This window comes from Zonotrichia albicollis, chromosome 7 (genome assembly GCF_047830755.1).
Source record: "Zonotrichia albicollis isolate bZonAlb1 chromosome 7, bZonAlb1.hap1, whole genome shotgun sequence".
Taxonomy (NCBI): Eukaryota; Metazoa; Chordata; class Aves; order Passeriformes; family Passerellidae; genus Zonotrichia; species Zonotrichia albicollis.
In genome coordinates, this window is record NC_133825.1 from 22,228,767 (window position 1) to 22,250,676 (window position 21,910).

General features: G+C 42.8%; 1 protein-coding gene across 33 annotated transcripts in view; it reads left to right on the forward strand.

Annotated features, from left to right (window-relative positions):
* Positions 1-21,910, forward strand: part of ANK3 (ankyrin 3) — a 342,435-nt gene that overhangs the window by 276,446 nt on the left and 44,079 nt on the right. For 14 of the 33 annotated variants that reach the window (XM_074544616.1, XM_074544617.1, XM_074544614.1 and 11 more), the window contains 5 exons: positions 3,529-3,635; positions 7,621-7,653; positions 10,452-10,676; positions 13,734-13,888; positions 20,886-21,097. In XM_074544616.1, the coding sequence (XP_074400717.1) occupies positions 3,529-3,635; positions 7,621-7,653; positions 10,452-10,676; positions 13,734-13,888; positions 20,886-21,097 (732 nt within the window). Of the gene's footprint in view, positions 1-3,528; positions 3,636-7,620; positions 7,654-10,451; positions 10,677-11,395; positions 11,495-13,733; positions 13,889-20,885; positions 21,098-21,910 lie in introns of all 33 variants that reach the window. The other 19 variants (XM_074544615.1, XM_074544626.1, XM_074544639.1 and 16 more) reach the window with 3 other exon arrangements.

Sequence of the window (21,910 nt, forward strand, 5' to 3'; positions counted from 1 at the left end):
ATGGGATTCACAGGAGCAAAGGTCTTTGTGGTTTGAAATCAATATTCTGAAAGTCTGTCTGGGAACTGAGAGGAGTTAAGGCTATTTTGGGAATCACACTGCTCTGAAACAGAGTGATCCATTGCCTGTCTGTGTATGCCATTTCCTCTCCTTTTGTACAGCTCAGACCTGTCTGGAGTTCATGGCAGCAGCAAAGTCAATTATTGGGAATTAATTTTATCACAAACATCAGTATGTAAAAGAGTAAGGAACATTTGCCAGCCTCTTGGTCTGGTTAAGAGAACAGATCCCATCACATTTCCACAGGATCCCTGGTAGACTTGGGAGATTGGAAAGAGTTAAATGAAGATGATTTGAAACCATTCTTTACTGAACCTCACTGCCTGCATAGCACATGGAGTGTTAGAGAAGAGTTTCTAGTAGTTCTTTAGAAGTCATGATTTTCCCCGTTGCTTGCATTTGGTGGTTTATTGCTGACCCTGTTCACAGGAAGCTCTGAATCCAGGCCACACTGTACCTCATAACCTGGCTGGAGCAAAGTTAAAATTTCTGTGTTCTGCCGTGTTCCCTTGGATGCAGCAACTCAGACTAAATCCAAATGACTTCTCCATGGAATAATTTACATCAACCTCTGAATTTAATCAGCCAAAGGCAGGATGACTCGGGCTGTCCATTAAATAGCAGCTTGCTGAATCACTTCAGTCTAGATAAATTCATCTGGGAGGAAGCATAAATTTTTCTGTTTGCTGAACTTTGATATTACACAGCCTGGATATTCAGTTATGCAAGCAGCAGGATCCTTGCCAGCAGAACCCTCAGTATTTTTATACACGCATTTGCATCTAAGGCTGCCACACCCTTTAGCAATGCATTTTTAATCTCCCTCAGTCCAGGGAGGGAACACTGGGACCTGACCAAACACAGAATGGATCCTGTGATTTAATGTCACTGACAATGTACTGTCTTCTGGACTGCTTATATTGCAACTTACACAGGAAGATTTTTTTTTAATTTTTTTTTGCCTGCATGGAAAATCCAGCACCTCAACAGGCTGAAAAAATGAGATTCACAGATGTGTGCTGTGTGTAAGATGAGTGGGTCCAGCTATCAGCTTTTCCTACTCCCTTTCTCCACCAAAATTATTAGCTGCAGACTTTGGGCTTTTGCTTGCTCTGCACATGTCCAAAAGATCTGTTTGATTGCACTTGGTCAGAAAGGAATGTTTTATAAAAACCCAGTCACCTGGTGGGAAACAGAGTGTCTGAGGGCATGGAGCTGGACTGAGGAACCCCCCCAGGTGTGTAGGCAAACCTAGAGCACATCCAGGTGCAGGAGCACCTCTGTCTAGTGCAGATTATTTTGGAGTGATGGTATTTCCTTGGAATTTATATGGCTCTGTTTAGTTTTCCATATCCCACTGCTAAGGGAACATAAGCATTTTTTATCTGTGTGAAAAATCATCCTTTTTACAGAACACCTGACCCCACATTTATTTGTTGATATGTGTCCTGTACCCCAGTGCAGTGATGCTGTACAGCTTAGCAGGCCTTTTAGGGACCAACACCAAATTGTGTTGTTCCTTTTGGCCCATGTCTTGTGTTTCTTTACTTTGACCTATTTTTGATGATAAAGTTTATCACTGAGCTAAACAACAAATGTATTTTTGTTTATCTGAATTTTTACAATGCCTGAGACAACCTGTCTGAATATTACACTGTTTGGTATCAAAAGTAATAATGTGCTCAGTGTGAGCTCACACAAATCACTTGGAACAGCAGAAGCCCACAGTGTTGACTTTCCTGCCTGAACCACAGGCTCTCCAGGAAATGTTGCAGAATCCCTAGTGTCTTATTGGAAAGGCTGAGAAAACTGTCTTCATTAAACTTAATTACAACACATATTTCAAATGGTGCCAATTAAGTCCACTTTGGATGCTTAATTGTCATTGTTTTGACAGCATTCATTTTACCTTTTATGTCTGATGGTGTATTTTGCTGTTTAGCATACGCAAGTTTGCCCTCTATTGTTGTTGTCTGTGCTTGAACTGTGAGGCCTCAAGTGCATCTGTTAGAGCCCAGGGTTTAACAAAAGATCCTTCATAGAAACATTGAGCTAGGAAAGGGAGGAGGCAGCGAGCCAGGAGTGACAGAGCAAAGCTGCACTCTGCAGGGGTTTCTGTCAAAGAGCACTGAATTACGGTGTCAATAGTTTTTGGAAGGAAACCTAGGAAGGAAACCTCATTTCTAATGAAAGAAATGCCTAAAGAGTGCAGATTTTTGGAAACCCCAGAGCGATGGGAGTGTTGCACGTTCTGGCCAGCAACACAGCAGCTATCTGCCTGCTTATCTTGTGGACTCTTCTCAAGAGAAGAACTTTTGTGTGTTTATGACTGAATTTGCCAGATTTACTTCTAATGATGATATTTCTATTCAAAATCATTAATTTCCACTACCAGCATGTGTCAATATATAAAAAAAACCCAGGTGGGAATAATAAGCTTTTAGAAGCGTGTGCTTGGCTCTGGTTTGACTTGAACCCATTGAAATTGATTTGAAAACAGCCCGTGAGGTTTCAGTGCAAACAGGCTGCTCTCTCTAGCTGCATTTGCCTCTAAGCAGCAAACAACCTACTTACAGGAAACACTGACATTTTTAACACCATCTTGGGGGAGCATTGTGTGTTGCTTCTTCACTTACTTGTATTAATGTTATTTATGATGGTGCTTCTTAAACTGGGGAGTGGCTTTCATGTCATCCTGGAAATAGGGGGGAACAGTATTTGAAGTGTAGTTGGTTTAGTTTCCTAAGACAAGAGAAACAAAGGAAAGCAAGTGTTCTGCTGGAATAGCTCTGGTGCCCAGTGGTGGGAGGGTTTGCAGTGTGGGGGATGTTGTGGGGCACAGGATGTGTGAGTGTCCGTGTGCGTGGGCAGCAGGAGGAACAAGTCACACCTCAGGGAGTTAATTATAGCCCCACAGGGTTAAAGCTATTTCTGGCCACATGAGCAGGGGCAGTGGCACTCCACGAAGCAGTGCCCGTGTTGGTTGTGTGAAACCAACCTCCTCCTGCCTTCACAGCCTCGCTGAAACTCCCAGGGAAGTTATTCCCAGGTTCTGCTTGAATAAGGATCTACTCAATGGCACCCTCTGAGGGGTGGTGTTACACTGCCTGTCTGTGTGGTGTGTGACTGCAGTACAAATGGTAATTCCTTTTTTTCCAATCTTTTTAACCTGGCACATTAAAGTAAGTAAAGACTGGGGAGAGACATTCTTGAAACTGGAGGAAGTGCAGAAAGTGGGCAGAAAGAATGTTTGAAGAGTTTGTGTGTGTATTTCATGTTTCTGTTACAGGATTTCCAGTAATTTAACCCTGGAGGTATCAACACTGTTAAATGGAAAGGACCAGATCTAAATTTAACATTATTATATTAACAATTTTGTATTTATATATTGACAAGTTTGTATTTAAGGCAAGTGTTTCTAATGTTAATGTTAATTCTAATTTTCAATGTATCTGTTTTGTTTTGAAGCACCTGACATTTCAAAGGGAGTTTGATTCTGATTCTCTCAGGCACTACAGCTGGGCTGCAGACACCTTGGACAATGTTAACCTTGTTTCCAGTCCCATCCACTCTGGGTAGGTCATTTAACAGTTTTCCTTTATCTTTAGATGTGGAACTGTATTGTTAGCTGCAGAATAGAGCCTGCTGTAATGGCTGATAACATGTCTGTTCCTGCTCCACTTGAAGCCAGTGGCAAAATTCACACTGACTTCAAGGAGGGTGCTTAATAACAGGAGTCAGTCTAAATTCCTGAATATCAAACCAGAAACGTGCTTCTGAACTTATTTTTCTGAATGCCTGAACATTGTAATCCTGCAGGCTTCTCTTTAAGAGTCCTGTTTTGCTTTTTCTGTTGCTAATGCTTTGCTTTCAGTGTCATAAATGATTTTGTTTGCATTGTGTTAAATTATTTGGACTGTGAAATCAGAGATAGTATGTTATGTTTTCTGTTCTTTCATAGAGGAAAAAATGGGGGGGCTTTAATTTGGGCTCTTATTTTATTTATACTTCAAGCTCCTGCCTAGTCTCCAATATCTGTAGTTTGATTTTGGTGGTGCTATTTGTTTACTTATGAGTCATCACTGTAATTTAGGTGCTTCTTGACAGTGCCACACAGACACCTGATTTAAATGCAGTAGTAGTGATGTCTGAATGCATATTGTAAAAATTTGCAAATGAATGTGTAAGTAATCTTTGCATATTATTAGATTGTCTAGTGTAAATATTTGTTGTTTAGTTTTTGAGATCAGGACATAAAATCTCATATCCGCTTTAATTACATTCTTATCATAACAATGAGTGTGGCACATACCAAAATATTTCATTTCCAATACAGCAAGCCCCACAAACCTAAAGCTACAGTCCCACAATGCACATCTGCACCTGCATCTGCAGAACAGATTTATGCAGCAGTGGATTTTTAGGTCCCAAGCTGATAAAATGCTGCATGTGATCAGTGCTAGCTGTAAAATGTCAAGAATTGCAGTATGAAAAGCTGAAGGCTGCTGGTTATCATGGAATGGTGCTTTGGCAGAGGACTTTGGAGAACTGGTAGCCCAACCTTTTCCTTTGCTGTAGGATAAAATGTAGCCAAGCTATTTCTGAAAGATGCTTAATGTCCTAATAATTGCTAAAAATAAGAGATTCTATAGGCCCCCAGCTTCAGGAGCCCACTATCTTGTGTTTTACTATTTCTTCCCCTAGTGAAGAACTAGGCTTAACATTTCATTGCTGCAGACTCAGCCTATTTCTTACCCATGGTGGATATCCATTGTCATGTCCATAGTGGGCATGGAGAACAAGATCTTACTGGTCTCTTAACAATTGTTTTCTACATCTGAAGACATGTAATCCTGTCTTTTAGACCAAAATGTCCCAGACCCTCCTTGGTGGTGCTTTCCCCATGGCTCTGCCCCAGCTCTCTCTCTAATGGGAGCCTGTTTGTAAGCCATGATCTCCACCTCCTTGGTCTGACACATAGCACACACTTAAGCAGTCCCACAACGAGCATTATCCCTTTGGTAATTCCAGTTTTCTGTTGGTGAATGTTCGTGATCTGCTAGAATTTCTTGGCTCTCTCTTGAGATCCTGGTGTTTGGTTAATTTTTACTGGTGTTGTTGTGTTTAAGTGTTTGGTTTCTCCCCTCTGTTTGCAATTGTCTCTATGGTTATTTCAGTTTGCTGCTTCCAGCCCCTTTTTCCATTTTTTAGCAAGAGAGCTGTTAATTCTGATCCTATTTTCCAAAGACTTTGCAGACCTTTTTTCTGTGCTGAAATTGTGAAGACATTTAGCCAGGTACCTGTGCCAGGACAGCAGAGTGAGATGTGCCCTTGAAGTTCCCTTTCAGTGTAACAGGAAAGCACTGATGGTATCTCTTTTGAGGTAACTGCTCTGGTGATCCTGCACTTACCTTATCTGTTCTGTTCCTCCATTGCTTGCTGAGGTACCTAGGCAGTACTTCCACACATCAAAGAAGGAGTTAAAATTCATTTGGCATTAATTGCTCTTGCCACTTATATTTTTGGTTTGTTTTTATTTTGAGCCTGGTGGTAGGAAAGGTGTAATAGCTTGATTAATTACCTTGATCCTTTAGGCCCTTATAGAGTGATTATTAAATAATTTATTCCTGAATATTTTCTGGTAATTTGGGCTAGACTGATTGGTCTAAAATTTTCTGGTGCCTTTTCATCCTGATAGAAGATAGGTGTGATGTTTTCCTCCTGCCAGTCCTCTGGGACAGTCCTTGCCTGCCCTTAGGTCTTCAGCATGTTCACCAGTGGTTCCAGCCCCCCAAACATGTTCTGTGGACATGGGGGCTTCCACATGAGGTCTGCTCCCTTGGTTCATGGGCCCTCTCAAATGCGGAGGTGGCAAAGCTGCTGCCCAGAGGGGAGCAAACTGTGGCAGGGAGAGGGACAGATATCCTCCAAACAGGTATAGCTCTCCAAATGGGCATAAACCAAAATATTCTCCAAACATTCAAGGCTTTTCTGGCCCATTACATTTCTTATTTGACATAGAACAATCAGAAATGATGCTCTGAGGATCCAGTTCCTTTGTCAAGGAAAAAAGCCCCACAAATCTCACTCGTTGCTTATTTGCTTTTCAGTTGTGGCCCCATGTTATAATATCCTGCTTGATTTTCCTGGTTATCTTCACCTAGAAGCAATCAACAGATGTTCCCTTCTAATCTTACAGTGCACACATCTGATATGCAGAGGACCATGACTTTTCACATCTCTTCTGCCAGTCTGTTCCTGAACAGCCAATCCTTTTCTGCTTGTTTCTGTCCTTGTCCCCAGTTCTGTCTGTGGCTGGGGGCAGGGGCTGTGGTGGCCCTTTGGCCAGGCTCTGTCCCCACTGCTCGTGGCCATCTCCATCATCCCAGGGCCCCCCCTTGTGCCATGCCAGGAGCAGCACTGCTGCCTCAGGTCACTCTTTCCCCATTTCCCCACTGTCAGGAGAAGGCATCAATGTTTGCTCTCCTTTCCTCACCCAGGCAGAAGGGGAGTGCTGGGAGCAGGATGTGGAGATCCAGCAATGTATCAGTGAAAGGATACAGAGAGAGGAGAAATTGTTGGCAGTGATTTCAACTCTTCTGGTTTTTCCTTTTTTCAAGCCAAGAGAATGTTTTATGTTTTTCTTCTTGAGTTGAGATAAGTTGTTTTGCCAGCATATGTTTTGAACGGGGTCCATTGTAAGCAGTACATTGAAATGCATCATGAATCTTGAGGCCTCTGGAAGGGTAGAGACCCTCACCAAAATGACCTTCAGCTGTCAGATGTGAGCTTACTCCTGCAGCTTTCCAAAAGTCAAATGTGGGTGTTGTCTCTTCGTGTTGCCTTTAACTCCTTCATTTCCTTAGCTGAAAGAAAGAAATGAGTGTGCCACATTACCTTCAAATATTGAAAAACTCAGAAATACTGGATCCAGTCTTGCAAAGTGGCATAAATCAGCTTCTTTATAGCTTTCTGTATTTTAAATTATATTAACTATATGTAGTTTAAATTAAATTAACTGTATATAGTTTACTGCAGCCTGCTGTACACACAGAACTCATTTTTGACAGCAGTGCAATGGATGGCATGGACTGATACTCCTTTCAAGCATCCTGCCACACATATGTTTGCACATTATGCTCTGGAAAACAAACTGCTTTAGGAAAGTGCAAGAACTGGTTTTCCGTGGCGCACAGGAGCATGTTTTTGGAATTTAATGAAGAAATTGTGTTGCAATAAATTCTCTGCTGACTGAGTAAACAGCAAATGCTTTTCTCCTTGTGCTTCTGCATTTTCCAGAGAACTTACAGAGCTGTGCTGACTAATTAAATGAACCCTCCCTTTCAGACTTTTTTCCCATGTGTATCATATTTTATATGACATATGTCACAATATGTGAACCAAAAGCCAAATAATTTCTAAGGCTGGCCTTCAAATATGTTGCTTTTGTTATTTTTCTGATTGTTACTTTTTCTTTGCACTTATTATTGATATTTTCTGTTGCTTGCCTCTAATTATCTTACATTAATTTTCCCATTTGCTTTCTAAATTATTTTGCAGCTATTCCTCTCCACTCCCCCAGTATGATTCAAGGTGATAACTCAGCGCTTTCTGTGAATCCTCATTTTGTTTTGTTTTTAAACTTTTTTTCCCACAGAGTGTGTGTAGATGTTTGTAGTGCATCCAACCACATCCTCATCCCTTCCATGTATCCAAGTAGAAATGCTCATTAGCCTTTAGCATTGTGTTTTAGAGGTCATACTGTAGTTTCCATTATTAGTGCAACATTAATTTAGGTAAGCATCAGCTACTAATGTTTTTAGCTAGAAAATGCATGAAATACTGTTTGGAGTTGTTATTGTTTTACACGGTAAGTTACTAATCAGAAAATTAAACAAGGAAATAATTAATTAATAAGCTGCTGACAGTGATTGCCTTTCTCTTGGAGCAATGTGCACAAGGGCTGGTCTGCTGCAGGTTTTGTCTGCTGGAGGCTGCAGGTGCTGCAGACACCAGGCTGGAAGGGGCTGGTTCCTGCCCTGGGGCACAGCCTCCTGCCCAGGGTTAATCACAGTGCAAAGCTCCTGGTTGCTGAGGCTGGACTGACCTTAAAATCTACAGCCTAAACAGCCCTGGTAACTCAGGGACTGATTTTTGTAGGTACTTAGTTTTAACTTCTATTGATGATTTTTTTTATTATGAATTTAAGACCGTTGGTTTAGTTGCCTGGAGATTTTTGGCAATTCATTCTTTCCATCATTTAAATAGTTTGGGTACAGAAGACAGCATCTTACTTGAGTGTAAATTTTGGCATTTTTGCACTAGATGAAAGCCTCCTTTTCATTACTAATTCTGAGGTGGCTTAACAAGCCAGTAACCATGTACATGATAGGCAGCTCTCCAAAACATTGCCTTGTGCTGGGCCATCAGGCCGAGCCCAGCCGTGCCAGGCTCCCCTGGAGGCTCCTCCATGGTGCTCTGGCCAGCTGTGCTCCCTGGAGCTGCTCCAGGGGATGCTCCAGCCGGGCATCCCTCCCTGCACCCTGCAGACTGCCAGGCTGAAAGGGCCCCAGCTCCTCTGCACGCAGAAACCAAGAACCTTTCCAAAAGGCCAGCTAAGCATCCAGAAATAATAAGACTATAATCACTTATATACTCTGTAATTTAAAGATTGAGCATACTGGTTCTGACACAATCCCAATGTTTGTGGAAAGTGTTTGGTTAGCCAAGATCCTGCTCTGCTGAAACAGTTCCTCTTGTGAGGAGCTGGGATACCCTAGTGGCAACATTTGGATTTGTTGGAGTGCGCAGTGCATTTATCTAGGAGAGAAACATGGAATGCAGATACAGTTTTTCTGTATGAAAACTACTGTGAAATATCATGCCTCAGTTTTGTAAAGTGTCTGGTGCATGAGAAATTGTAAATTTGGGCTAGGGTAATCTCAGAGAGCAGTTTTTACCTCCCCATCTTTACTGATGGATTTTAATTTGAAGAAAAGCAATGTAGCAACTTCTTGATCTGGAATTCAGCTGGACAACATTTCCACCACATTTCCACTATTTCTAGCTTGTGTCTGTACTCACTTCTCTCCTGCAGACCGCTAAATACCAAATGCTGATTTCCCTCCTGCTTTTGTGCAGGTTTTTCTCACCCATGTTGGCCAGACTTCTGAATGCAGTTTATTTGCAGTGCCTGTCAGCTGCTGCTGTTGATATCCTGCTGGTGTCAGAGCAAATGGAACTGTGTTGCACAAATTCCCAGTCATAATTCAGAGCACTTGGGGGCTTTTTTCTGAGAGCCATCACAATCCCCTGGATTACTGGCTGACACCCCTAGTTCACTTTGCTGTCAGGAGCCAGGAAATTGAGTGGATTCACCTGTTAGTCATGTGAAGGTTCAGTTCTTAAAAGCTGGAAGTTTTGGCAACAGCCTTGAAAATAGTGAAGCCACATGACAGATGTGTCAGCTATGTCAGTGTCTGTCATACAGAAGGAACAAACAAAAGCTGTACTGGCTTCAAGACTGAGCTGGTAACTTGTATTCCTCTTGTTACCAGCCTGTTATTGCATCTTCTACCTGAAGATATTCTAATATGAATTGTTAATTTCAATTATTCCCATGCTAATAGAAAGAATTTTATTTAAAAATATACCACTCATCATTTACAAATATAATTTCTTACTGCCTTATGAAAAAATGGAAAATTATGCATTGGAATGACACTAGCAAGTGCGATTTTTCTTTAATGTCCCTTTTTTTTTTGCTAATGAATCTAATCTTCAAAGAGAAGTGATGGCATGATTTCCTCCAGGGAGCCAACAGCCTAAAGGAATTTATATACTTGGTAGTCATCACTTATCTTCCCCATCAGTGGAAGCCCTTGGTAGCCTGGACTCTCACCCATGGTGCTGGCACTTGCTCTGGCAGCCATCAAGAGTATTTGCAAATACTGAGACAGTGGGAAGGTTTTAAAGACTGAGGTTCCTAAAATAATAAGCATTTTTGATTCTCCTTTTTCTACACTGTCTGGTTGCTTTATGCATGTGAGGCTAATTGCTCTCATTTGTGGACAATAGAACTAACAGCAACAAAGGGATGTTTTAAAATTCTAACAAACCACTACTAATACACTTCTTGTGTACACTTTTAATCCAAATTGCCCAGTAGAACATGGTCATTTCACCATGACGTTGCTAGAGCTTTAGCAATTCCTGCTTTTGATAACCAGTAGTTAACATGCAAGTACAAGTTCTAAAAGGATCTTTGTGTTCTTTTTAGTTTAGCTGGGATCGGGATGACTTTCCTAATGTTTTGAAGTCTGTGACATTTTGCTGATCTTCTCTTGTTCCGAGACGCCTTTCACTGAAGTGTTTGCTTTGTTTTGGTGCAGTTTCCTGGTGAGTTTCATGGTGGATGCCCGCGGGGGCTCCATGAGGGGCAGCCGGCACCATGGCATGCGGATCATCATCCCGCCGCGCAAGTGCACGGCGCCCACGCGCATCACCTGCCGCCTGGTCAAGAGGCACAAGCTGGCCAGCCCGCCGCCCATGGTCGAAGGAGAAGGATTGGCAAGTCGGCTTGTAGAGATGGGGCCAGCAGGGGCACAGTTCTTAGGGTGAGTTCTTCTGTGAGTTTAATTGTTTGTGCTCGTGTCACACCTTTCGTTCCCTTTATCCTGTGGATCTAAGTACTTAAACGTTGACCCTCCCTCATCTGAGCACGTAGCACAGGCTGCTTAACTTAAAACATGAAAAAATGCCAACCTGCCATTCCTCCTGTAAAGAACCCTTGCATTTTTAGGCGAGTTTTGCCTCTTGGATGACTGCAGGACGGAGGTGAAGGTAAGGAAAGCCATGGAAAGGCCAGGTCCCACCCCCATGCAACTCCTGCCTTGGAGGTCAGGAGGAGTCACACACTGAAAACCCAGAGCAGGTTTTGACCCTCTTGCTTGTAGAGTATTTAGAGAAACAGCACTATCACAGAGAATTGTCTGGAGAGATCCACAGGGACCCAGATACTGAGCTCTGCTCCCAATATGTGCACGGCTCCCTCTGGAGTTGCTGGGAGCTGCCTGTCTCTGTCCTGTGGCGCAAAACCACTTGGAGTGACCTGCTGTGGAGTGGTGGTACAAGTAGTACCAGTGCTAGGAACTGTTTTTAAAGCTTAAAACAGGGGAAACAATCCACTATGATGTGGCCTTTTTTTTCCTAATTATAAATTTTGTTCATCACTGTGAGTGGCACCCTGGTATAAACTGCTGGTTCTGCCGGGAATGACAGCTTGTTCCTAATTTCCCCTTCTCGTTTCTCTTCCTGCTGCATGGATGTTATTCAGTAAACTGCACCTTCCTAAAAGTCCTCCCCCTCTAAATGAGGGTGAGAGCATGGTTAGCCGAATCCTGCAGCTTGGTCCACAAGGAACAAAATTTATTGGGTAGGATATGTACGGAAAAGATACAGAATGTCTACAGTTTTTCTTTTGTTTCCAATTTTTTGTTAATCCCATTATTTTCTTTAAGTTTCCTAAAACTTTCAGTTGATTTCTGTCACTGAAAGAAAATCATAGTGGCTTGATTTAATATAGCTCTGCTACTACCTTGTGCTTATAGGCATGTAAAATTCACTGCCAGCATTCTGCTTTCATAACTTCTGTGCTTTTGTAATTTTTAAAATTTGAAGTGTTTCTACTGCATTAAATACATTTTAATACACAGTGGCAGTCCTTTAAGTTCAACCCTGTGGTAGAGAAGGTATTTACAGGCCTCAAGTGAGACTGTTTTGGGAAGAGCATTTGTAAAATGTGATCGCATTAAGTCCATTACTTATGAAAGATTATTCAGAAAAAAATGTTATCAAGTGAATGAATTGATTCAGCAAGATTGGAGAAACACTAATCTTTGCAACCTGCAAGAGGCATCTTGTTAAAACAAATTTACAAAGCCAAGTATGCTACCCAAAGGGACTGCTGTGTATAGTCTAAACATGTAAGGATGTTTCCGTATGTTTTTGACTGTTGTTTTCAAACCACATTGTGAAATTTATTGCATTAGGCTTTCAAAATATTGGTGAGTGTTTGGTGTTCCAAACCTGTTCAATACCTTCTCACTGAGTATTCTTGTTAAATGTCATGCACAAAATTGTGTAGTTTCTAAATATTTACAGAGACAGTATCTGAAATATTAGCCTGCAAAGATTGTACTACAGCCTTAGTTTTCAGCTTGTGCTCTTTTTGAACTAGAGAGTAAATATCTTAAGCAATGTATTTGAATTTTTGTATTTTCTTACTGTACACAATGGGAGAGAGCAGCTACATTCCTGTTTTTTTTTCTAAAGGACTTGAGACTTGAAAAATAGACTGGGGGTTCCTAAAAGCATCTAAAATATATATTAATTAAACTATTTTAATTATTTTCATGGGGAAAAAAAGACTAACTCTTCTCCCTGGGAATTTAATATGCAAACTGGGCCTCAAGCTAGTTTTTTTTTTCCCCATGATGGCTGTTGTGATTTCATGCTCAAGTGATGGATTGGTTAATGCACCCAACACCTGGCAGATGTACAGTACCACAGAAATGCTGCACCCTTCTCCCATCATGTGACACTGCTTTTAACCAAGTTGTTACAAAGCAGTTAAACCCTTTACAACCTCTGTAGGAAAATGATGATACTGTCTATTTAAATGTCTTAAAGCTGCATAATCCATAAATGTTCACTTACTGTGTGATTTCAGTCGGTTTGTCTTAGCATACTTTAAAATGCATATCCTGCCTGTGAAGTGTTTGGCAACAGTGTCTGTTTTGTTGAGGAATGGCACATGAAGTGAATGGTGGTTTCTGTTGGTTGTTCATACAAACTGTTCAGTAATGCACTTGCAGTCCTCTGTTGAAGGTACATTGTCTGGTGACATAGGTGTATTATTAACCACCTTCTCATTCCCTTTCCTTCCCCCCAAAATGTTTGACAGTAACAAATATAAATGTGGTTGTGATGTTGTTCAACCCAGAGAAGTCCATTCTGAAAGGATCTAACGACTCCCCTGTGATGTTTGCTGTGCAGAGGTTGCAGCTGTGATGCTGGGCATGAGAACCAGAAAGTAGAGCTAAAGAAAAACAGTCTCTTTTATTTCACAGGAGCTGCATCCACAGACAGCCAGGGAGAGCTTTGAAAACTATGGGACTTAGTTTGAAGTTCAAAATCTGCATAAATGCATGGTTCCTGTTACAGTCAGTGGCTGTTGCATGCACTGGGATAGACAGACTGCTTCTGAACTGACTTTGTCCCTTCAAACTCTCTGAGCTAAATTCAAACTTTGACTGTGCTAATGCCAGTTAAAATCAGCAGTGCTGTGTGTGCTGGAGGCAGGCTGGATCACCTACACCCTCGGATAAATGAGCAAGGAGAACTCTCCTTTCTAAAAGTTGTCACTGTTTTTTTCATGGAGGCAGACATTCAAAAGATTTGCACTAAAACCAAGCTATATATTAGTACTTTTGATTTATCCATTAATATAGTTTAAATGATAAAGGATTGTGCAGCTTTGGCAATTTTAAAAGCATTTTTACCGTAACAGTGTTTACTATTAAAAATGACTATAGTTTTCTTAAAGACCCATAGGAAATTGAGGGCAGTGAGGAAATGTAGGGTTAAAAATAACATGGTTCCTTTTTCTCTAGCCCTGTGATAGTGGAAATCCCACATTTTGGATCAATGCGAGGCAAGGAGCGAGAGCTGATCGTCCTCCGGAGCGAGAACGGTGAAACATGGAAGGAGCACCAGTATGACAGCAAACATGAAGACTTAACTGAAATACTTAATGGCATGGATGAAGGTAAATATTTTCTCAAAGCTTTGGCCTTGCCTTTGTGAAGGCTTGCTAACATGGGCTGACTAAAGCAAACTAAAATAAAACAGTGCAGGGGATGTCTGACTTCAGGGAATACAGTGTGTGTTCCATATTAAACTGATGGAAAGAGTGTAAGCAGAAGCTCTTCTGCAGTGGCCTGGAGACATCCTGAAATGAGTGGTGAATTTTGGTCTGAAGTCCTGCCAAGCTTAAGCAGAGTTTGCACAGTTGCTTTCCAGCATGAATTTGGGAATAGCACCCAGCTGGAGGCACACGTGTCTGTGCTGCTCAGGCAGGGCCATGGGAAGGTCACTGCAAACCAACAATGAAGTGTAAATAGCAGCTCTGTGGGGCCTTCCCACGGACACAGAGCTTGGCCCCTATAGCATTCTGATTTCAGATGGTGGTGTTGGAGATTGCCTCCCACACGTGCACAGCCTGCCTTCCTGGTGCCCATCTGGGAAGTCTGGCTCCCATATTTTGCTTAAACATTGCTGTTGGTGTGAGTCCCTCAAGATGAGGGCACCCAGCTGTACAAATCCATCAGAAGATGCTGTCACAGATGGTCCCTGAAGACAAGTCATGGGCAAAGCCAGGCTATGGGGCTGCAGTGATCCCTTGGCACCACTGCTTTCTTTTCCTAGCAAGCATTTTTCAGTCCTTGTGTTGATAAACCTTCACTCGAGCTCTTTGCATCTGAGTGTGGATGAAACAGTTTGTGGTGTGAACTTTGGTTTTTTGGAAGGGTTTATCCACAGGATTTTCCCTGGATAACCTACAGAAAGTCATAGTGTGGGTACAAGCTGCAGGAAAGTCCTTTCGTTGTCAGCACAAGCAAGTGAAGGAAATGAAGAGGCTGTGGATGGCAGCTCTGGGGGTATCTGTGGGGCAGCTCTGCCTTTGATTTTGGCCTCTCCTTGTTTGATGAGCCTCAGCAAAAGGCGTGCCTTGGGAGTGTGGGAATTGTGCTGCTGTGAGGGTCTCCCTGGGCATCTGAAATACAGCATTTTTTATCGATTTCCTGATCTTCTGGGCATGGGAGCAACAGGAAAGGCTTCACTTTGAAGTATTTGAACTGCACCTGAGCTTGTACAAACACAAAGCAACAGCAAAGATCTGCTTGCTTCATGATGATCTATTGTAGCTATTTATTTCAAAATACATGTAGTAGAACCAGCCAGACAGGAGGACAGAAGCACTGCAAGTGTTCTGCCAGTGGGTTTGGAAAAATAAATTAAACCTCATCACTGAAGGGTACCTGAAAGCCATGGAACAGGGAAGAGGTGGACATGGTCCAGGGTGGTATGGCTTGGGGAATTATGATTGCTGCAGGATTGAATGCAGTAGTTGCAGCCCTTGAAAAAGGAAGATCTCACCACTGCCCCCCCTTCTCTGCACACTGGCATGGGATCAGAAGTGATGATTTGCTGTTTGGGTGAAGCAGTGGTGCCTTGACAGGGGTGGGGTGGTCAGCACTGATCAGCAGCTTGCTCATTTGCTTTATGTGCTTCTCAAACTGAGCTTAGTTTGATTTGGGGATGGGGAATCTGGGCACAGAAATATTGTTCTGAAGTGCTGCAGCTTGCAGGACTTATGGAGGAGCTCACACATGGATAAATTGACAATTTACAGAGATGAGCTCAACAAATAAAAACACTTCGAGAGAGGTGGGCATGAAGCCCTCAGTACTTAGAGCCTAAAATAATAAGCTTCACAACATGGAGCCACAGGACAACTTTTTAATCTACTGAGGGTTTCAGGTGGCTCTTTCCTTCTGGGGAAATGTTGTTGGAGGTTGGTGGGTGTAAGTGCAGCCAAATAATCACACAAAGTATGATGGACATTATTCTGTTAGAGTGAAAATATTTGACACCTTAAAAGCCAAACCTCAGGAATGGCTTCTACAAATTCAGGCAATCATTTGTGAGAGGAAAAGGAGAAAAACACTGTAGACACATTCACTGTAGGGATTATTTGTTCAGTTTGTTTTAGCTTAATCCTTCTCTAGCTAGGAAAGCAAAATATAAAAAAAAGAAAACCCCACCATGCGTTAAAATAGTGCAAGGGTTTTGACAAAATTCCACTCTAGTTAAATGACCCCTTTGCAATGTAAAAGGTCTTCCAAGCAATGACCCAAAAATTACAAATTTGTAGACTTGAGTGTGTTGCTTTTTTTTTATCTGAACTTTTGGTGGTTTGTTACAAAATACCACAGTCAGACTTGGCTCAGGGGGAGTATCTTGCATCTCAGAAGACATAACTTTGGAAGAAGTTTTATTGCAGGTAAGAGCTCTGAAGGCAGAGGCAAGCTTTAATTTAAATAAAAAGCAGCCACATAGTCATTTAGAGAAATTTAGTGTGTCTTTGTAAAAAAGCTCATCTGCATAATCATCTCTGGGAGCCAGGAGGTGCTGCAGGAGTGCCCATTTTCTGTTAAAAGCAGCATTTCTGTCAAAGCTGCTGTGATCACAAGTCCTTTCCTAGCCTGTAGTGCAGGAGGGCAATCAGACCTTTATTGCAGCTCCTTAACAGGCCAAATTTTAGTGATACAATTTGCTGCTCTGTGTGGTTGTTCTTATTTTGCTCTCTCCCTTAAGATCAAAACCAAACATGCTCTGAAAAACTCTCAGCAAATACTGCAGGGAACCTTCTGAGGTTTATAGTGTAGCTCTACTGTTTAGCATTTAGGAAATCAGGAGTAAGTTGTGGAATAAAAACTAAACATGAATTTCACTAATAATCACCCTTGAGAAGGTTTCCTGGAGGGGGGAAATTCTACAGAAAATTTAAAAAAAATAGAATTATAATTTAGAAAATAATTCTGCGTGCAGAGATGAGAGCAAGGACTTGCCTCAGTCACAAAAGCCTGCTCTGTGCTGGGAGCAGCACCATCTGCTGGGAATCCTCGTCGTAGACCCCAGAGAATCCCAAGCAGGAGGCGCTGCTCCGGGGCTGGTGCAGCTTCAAATAACAGCAGGACTTTTGGGTTATTGTCATGAGAGAACAGCGAACCATGATGTAAAGAGCCTGGTTGGTTTTGGTGCAGTCAAGTTTCCGCTTAAAGAGGTTTTATTTTAAGGGTGGTGCTATACTTAGGCAAATACAGGGAACTTAGCATTTTTAGGAGTAGGAGGAGTGTGGCTCCAAACACAAGGGTAGCACTTCACAGCTCTTGGCCATATTATATTTTTTTATACTTTAATCAAATAAAATATGTGTATTTTTGGAATATATGTGTTTTTTTAGGAAGAAGCTCTCTGCCTTGTAATTGGTGAATAGATCATGTTTTCAGTCAAGCTCCTTTTATAGATAACTTCTGTTTGCTTTTAAAATTCCTTCACCCTTTAGAGGTACCTGTAGACAAATTGTGGGCACAAATGCACACACTGGGGTAGCTAATCTTTTAAAAGTTATTTGCAAACTAGGGAGTGAGCCAAGAAATGCAAATGCTTGTGGCTGCAGTAAGCTTGCAGCTGCACAGTGTGGTTTCAGATGGGAAGCAGGAGTTTTTACATAACTGAATCGACAGATCAAACCAGAGTGTGACCTTGTTTATGCTTCAAGTTTAAAATACCACCATAAATCACTCTGCAGTGATTTTGCCACCTTTCCAAGAAAAGTTTTTAAACATATTGCTGTTAAACTGTGTGCTGTGAATGGCGAGGTAAAAGACCACACAAAAATAGCCATAAAGGACATTGCCTTATTTGAGGGTGAAGCATCTTTGTGGCACTGGGAGTGTCTGGCTGTGTGTGTGAAACGCTGAGGCTGGGAGGGTGGGTCTGGTTACCACCACCTTCCTGCCCTCAGTTTCTCCTTGCCCTGTGCTCTCCCTGCCTCCATCCCCCTCCTGCATTTTTGTCCACGTGGAAGCTGCCTCCTGGATTTTTCTCCATGTGGAAGCTGCCTCCTGCATGCAGTGCTTTGAGTGCAGCAATTCCTGAGTGGGCACAGCTCTGTGTGGGGAGATCTGGTACCCTGTGCTCACCCCAGCCTGCAGTCTGGGCACTGTGACAGGGTCAGCTCTGCTCCAGCCAGGACTGGGGCAGGGTTGGACAGCTCAGAGAGCTGTTCAGTCAGGTGAAATTTGCTTTTTCAGTGTAGTAAAATTCTTCTGAGGCCCTGGCAAGGGAAACCACATCCACACAAAGACACCTTGAAGCTCATGAAACAGCCAGGTGTTCTGTGACTTGTCTTGCTCTATTTTGAGTCAGAAGATTCTTGCCCTGTGTTACCTTATCTGACAGTAAAAAAAGAAAGGTGTTAGATGTGGATGAGCTTGATCCACGGCTGCCTCTCACCAGAGAGAACTGGTGTGATTGCTTTCCTTGACCTGAGACAGCCTGTTCTGTGCCTCTTGACCTTGGAGGACATGGCTGGGTTTCTCTTCTCCAGTCCTGCAGCCTTAATGGTTGTGTGGCAGCGTGCACCACACACTGATGTTCTTCTCCTGCCTCCTTCCCCTGTCCATCTCCTGTCTCCTCCATCACTCCTGTGGAAGATCAGGCACCAAACCATTGCGGGATAAGTGTACCCTGCACATGGATGTCAGGAGAAGACTTCTGCACACATGATATTCACAACACCTTTCTCTCTTAGAGCTGAGTGGCTCTAAGAGTTCTTGGGCTGTTAGCACAAGCCCGGGAGACAGTGGCATTGGGAGATTCTTCCCAGTTCTGCCACTGACCTTTCTGCTTTGCCTCTCCATGCTCTGCTATCCCTATCTCTGTGATGGGGTGCACAGCATACTGCTCTGTGGCTGAAATCCCCTTCCCTCCAAAACCCAACCATCTTGCCTAAAAATGGTTCATGGTTTATCATTGAGACACTCTGCCCAGGAATGAAGTGTCAGCAGCTGAGGGAAATAGTAATGATGATATCTCCCTCTGTAAAAGGCATGAGGTGTGTTTGGGAAACGTGACCTCTCCCAGGACTAGTTTTCCCTGTTTCATTAATTCTGTCATGCTAACACTGCATTTCTCAGGGCAGTGAGAGACATGGTTTGATTGCTCATCATAGTTTTTTTTTTTTTCATTTCCCTGTTAGAGGGCAACTTCATATAGAAACTTACATATGTATTATCCAAACATAACCTCCCTATGTATAGTCCAACTCCTCTCCATGCCTAACTGTTGCTCTGCCACTCTTATGTTCCCATCTTCCTCCTCTGAAGGAAATGCGTGCCAGGTTCAAAGGACTTTGAAATGTTCTTGTACAAATCACTATTTTTCCACTTCAGGAGAATTTTAATTATCCTTCACCTCTGTGAGCATTTTGCAGTGGGTTTTTTCTCTAGCAACAAACAGGAGATGATGAGGATTTACCAGTCAAGATGATACCTGCCTGGGAGTTTAGGAATCCAGTTTGTTTCCTGCAAAAGCTGTTGCTTCCAGAGGCTGCAGGCAGAGTGACTAATTCATTAGAGGGCTTCAGATATCAATCTCTGAGTCAAAGTAAATGGAAGCTGACATTATGATAAGAAATTATCCACTTCTGGTAGATACATATGATCCACAGCAACGCTGTGAGATTAATCCAAACTATCTGCTGAATATTTTAAAATGCAAAACTGACATTTTACCAAATTTGCATTCTGATTCTTTTGGAATTGTAATTGAGCTTACATGTTTAGAGGAGGAAAATGTCTCAATCACAAAAAGTATTTTACAAGTGTCTTTTTGTCTCAGTATTATTTCTGGTCTTCCTGCTTTCTCTTGCTGAATCTGATGAAAAGGTCATCTTTCGAGGAACAAATTTTGGCTTAGAAAGTCCCTTTTTAAGGAGGAAAATAAGTGCTGAAATTTGTGGAGTGCTGCAATGAAATCCACTTACAATAGATAAAAAGGCCAAGTGCTACAAGTTACAAGGAGAAATGCATGACAGTTATATAATTATCTCCATTTGTTTATGGTGTTTATATCACAGGGATTTCACCACAGCATTTGGGACACCAATGCAAATATATATATATATATATATATATATATATATATACACGCACACACACACACGTAGTTGCAAAAGTCATCATATTTTTGTTGTATCAGAGTTTTCCCCAGTGCATATATGGGGAAAACTATGTCATGTGCTGAACAACTGCAATAACACTGAACTAATTGATAGGAATAGGTACTCTATGCACCCTTCTGAGCCCTGGTGACCCTACAAACTGGTATTGTGACTGAGGGCACTAATGGTTGGTAACCTGACTGTTTCAGTTGTATCTGAGGATATCCAAGGTTCTCTAGGAACTGAGGAGCACACTGCAGTTATTTTGGGACAAATAACCAAATGGCTGGAATGCTGATGGGGAAGGCAAGCTTGCTCTTGGTTCACTGGTGGTGCTGGGAGACAGCTCTGTTGCTTCCTCAGTTTCATGGAGGGCTCGGTGCCTGGTTGGGGTTTTTGGATGCCAGTCTGGGCAATAACTGTCTAAAGTGGCTCAGGTGGCCAAGCTCTGGATTGCACACCTGGCATGAAGGGAGATAGACCATGAACTGACTGTGATCACCTGTGGTTTGCTTTATGTCAGAACTATATGGGGAAAGAGGCTGGGAATAATGTGGAGCTATACTCTGAAAGACCAGATAGAAACAAGAGAGGGAAGAAACTTGATTATCTCCTTCAGCCCTCCTTGGACTTCTGTGCTGTGTGACAAACCTGTCATTCTGTGGCAGCTGCTGAGACTGTCACACCTAGGGATTCCCTGAGGGGTTCAAAGGATGCTGCACCTGACTAGGTGTCCTAGCAAGTGTGTTTGCCTATTGCTGTTGGCCCTCATCATCAAGATTTATACAAAAGTTCACAGAAAAAAACCAAAGCTTGATAACTGATAGCATTGAATGGCTTATTTTTTACTGCTGTAGTAAATAAATAATTATAAACCTCCCAACCTTCTTGGGCATTTTAAGGCTTATTCAAAGGCCCAGAAGTGTGGGGGATGAAGGGTATGCCTGATTGTTTGACCTGTCTGTGCCCTCAGAGCTGGACAGCGCGGAGGAGCTGGAGAAGAAGCGGATCTGCAGGATTGTCACCAAAGACTTCCCGCAGTACTTCGCCGTGGTTTCCCGCATCAAGCAGGAGAGCAACCAGATCGGGCCCGAGGGCGGCGTGCTGAGCAGCACCACGGTGCCTCGGGTGCAGGCCGCCTTCCCCGAGGGGGCTCTCACCAAGAGGATCCGTGTGGGGCTCCAGGTAAAGCTTCAGCTGCTCTCAGTGCACCTGGCTGGGTGCACGGGACTGGAAGCCACAGAGCTTACACTGCTCACTACCAGTGGGGCTTCTTCACACGTGAGCTCTGTGTGGGCACAAGTCTGCAGGGCACTCTCAGCGTCCCTCAGGCACGGGGGGTGCACAGTCCTCCTCCCTGTGGCACAAGCCCAGCTGCCCTTGGATCACCCCCATGGTCATTGCTTAGCATCCCAGGAATGGAGAGAGGGAAGCAAAGACCTGGAGCTGTAAACACTACAGCCCCTGTGCAGTCCCTGTCTGCTGTGGCACAGCAGCAGCTTGTGAGCAGGGTCACTGGGCTGCCCTCTGCCATGGGAATGGGTTTGGTAGGGATTACATGCAGCTGTTTGCCAGCTGTTACTGGGTCAAAACTCTCCTATGTACATCTGCTGTGTCTTAGGACATTCACCAGTGGCATTTCTAGGGGTGAAATCTGGGAAAAGCATATAGCTTAAATTCTACTTTAACTGCACAGAAAGTGGAGAAATATTCCATAGGAATAGGAGGCATCTTTGAGTTCAGTTAGTTATCACTTAGAATTCCCTTAATAGTATGACAAGTCATGAAAAAGAGATGCTGGTTTGAATTGCAGTGCTTGAAATTCACGCTGAAACATTTCTGCTAAAGATATTTCACATCTCCAGATGGTTAATCTTGAGGAAATGGAAGTTGTGCTGTTCTGGTTATGCAGTTGCCCTCCCAGAGCTCCTCAGTGTGAGGGGAGTATGACAGCTCTGTATGCAGTGCTGTGACTGCAGTGTAACTGCATGGTCTCTG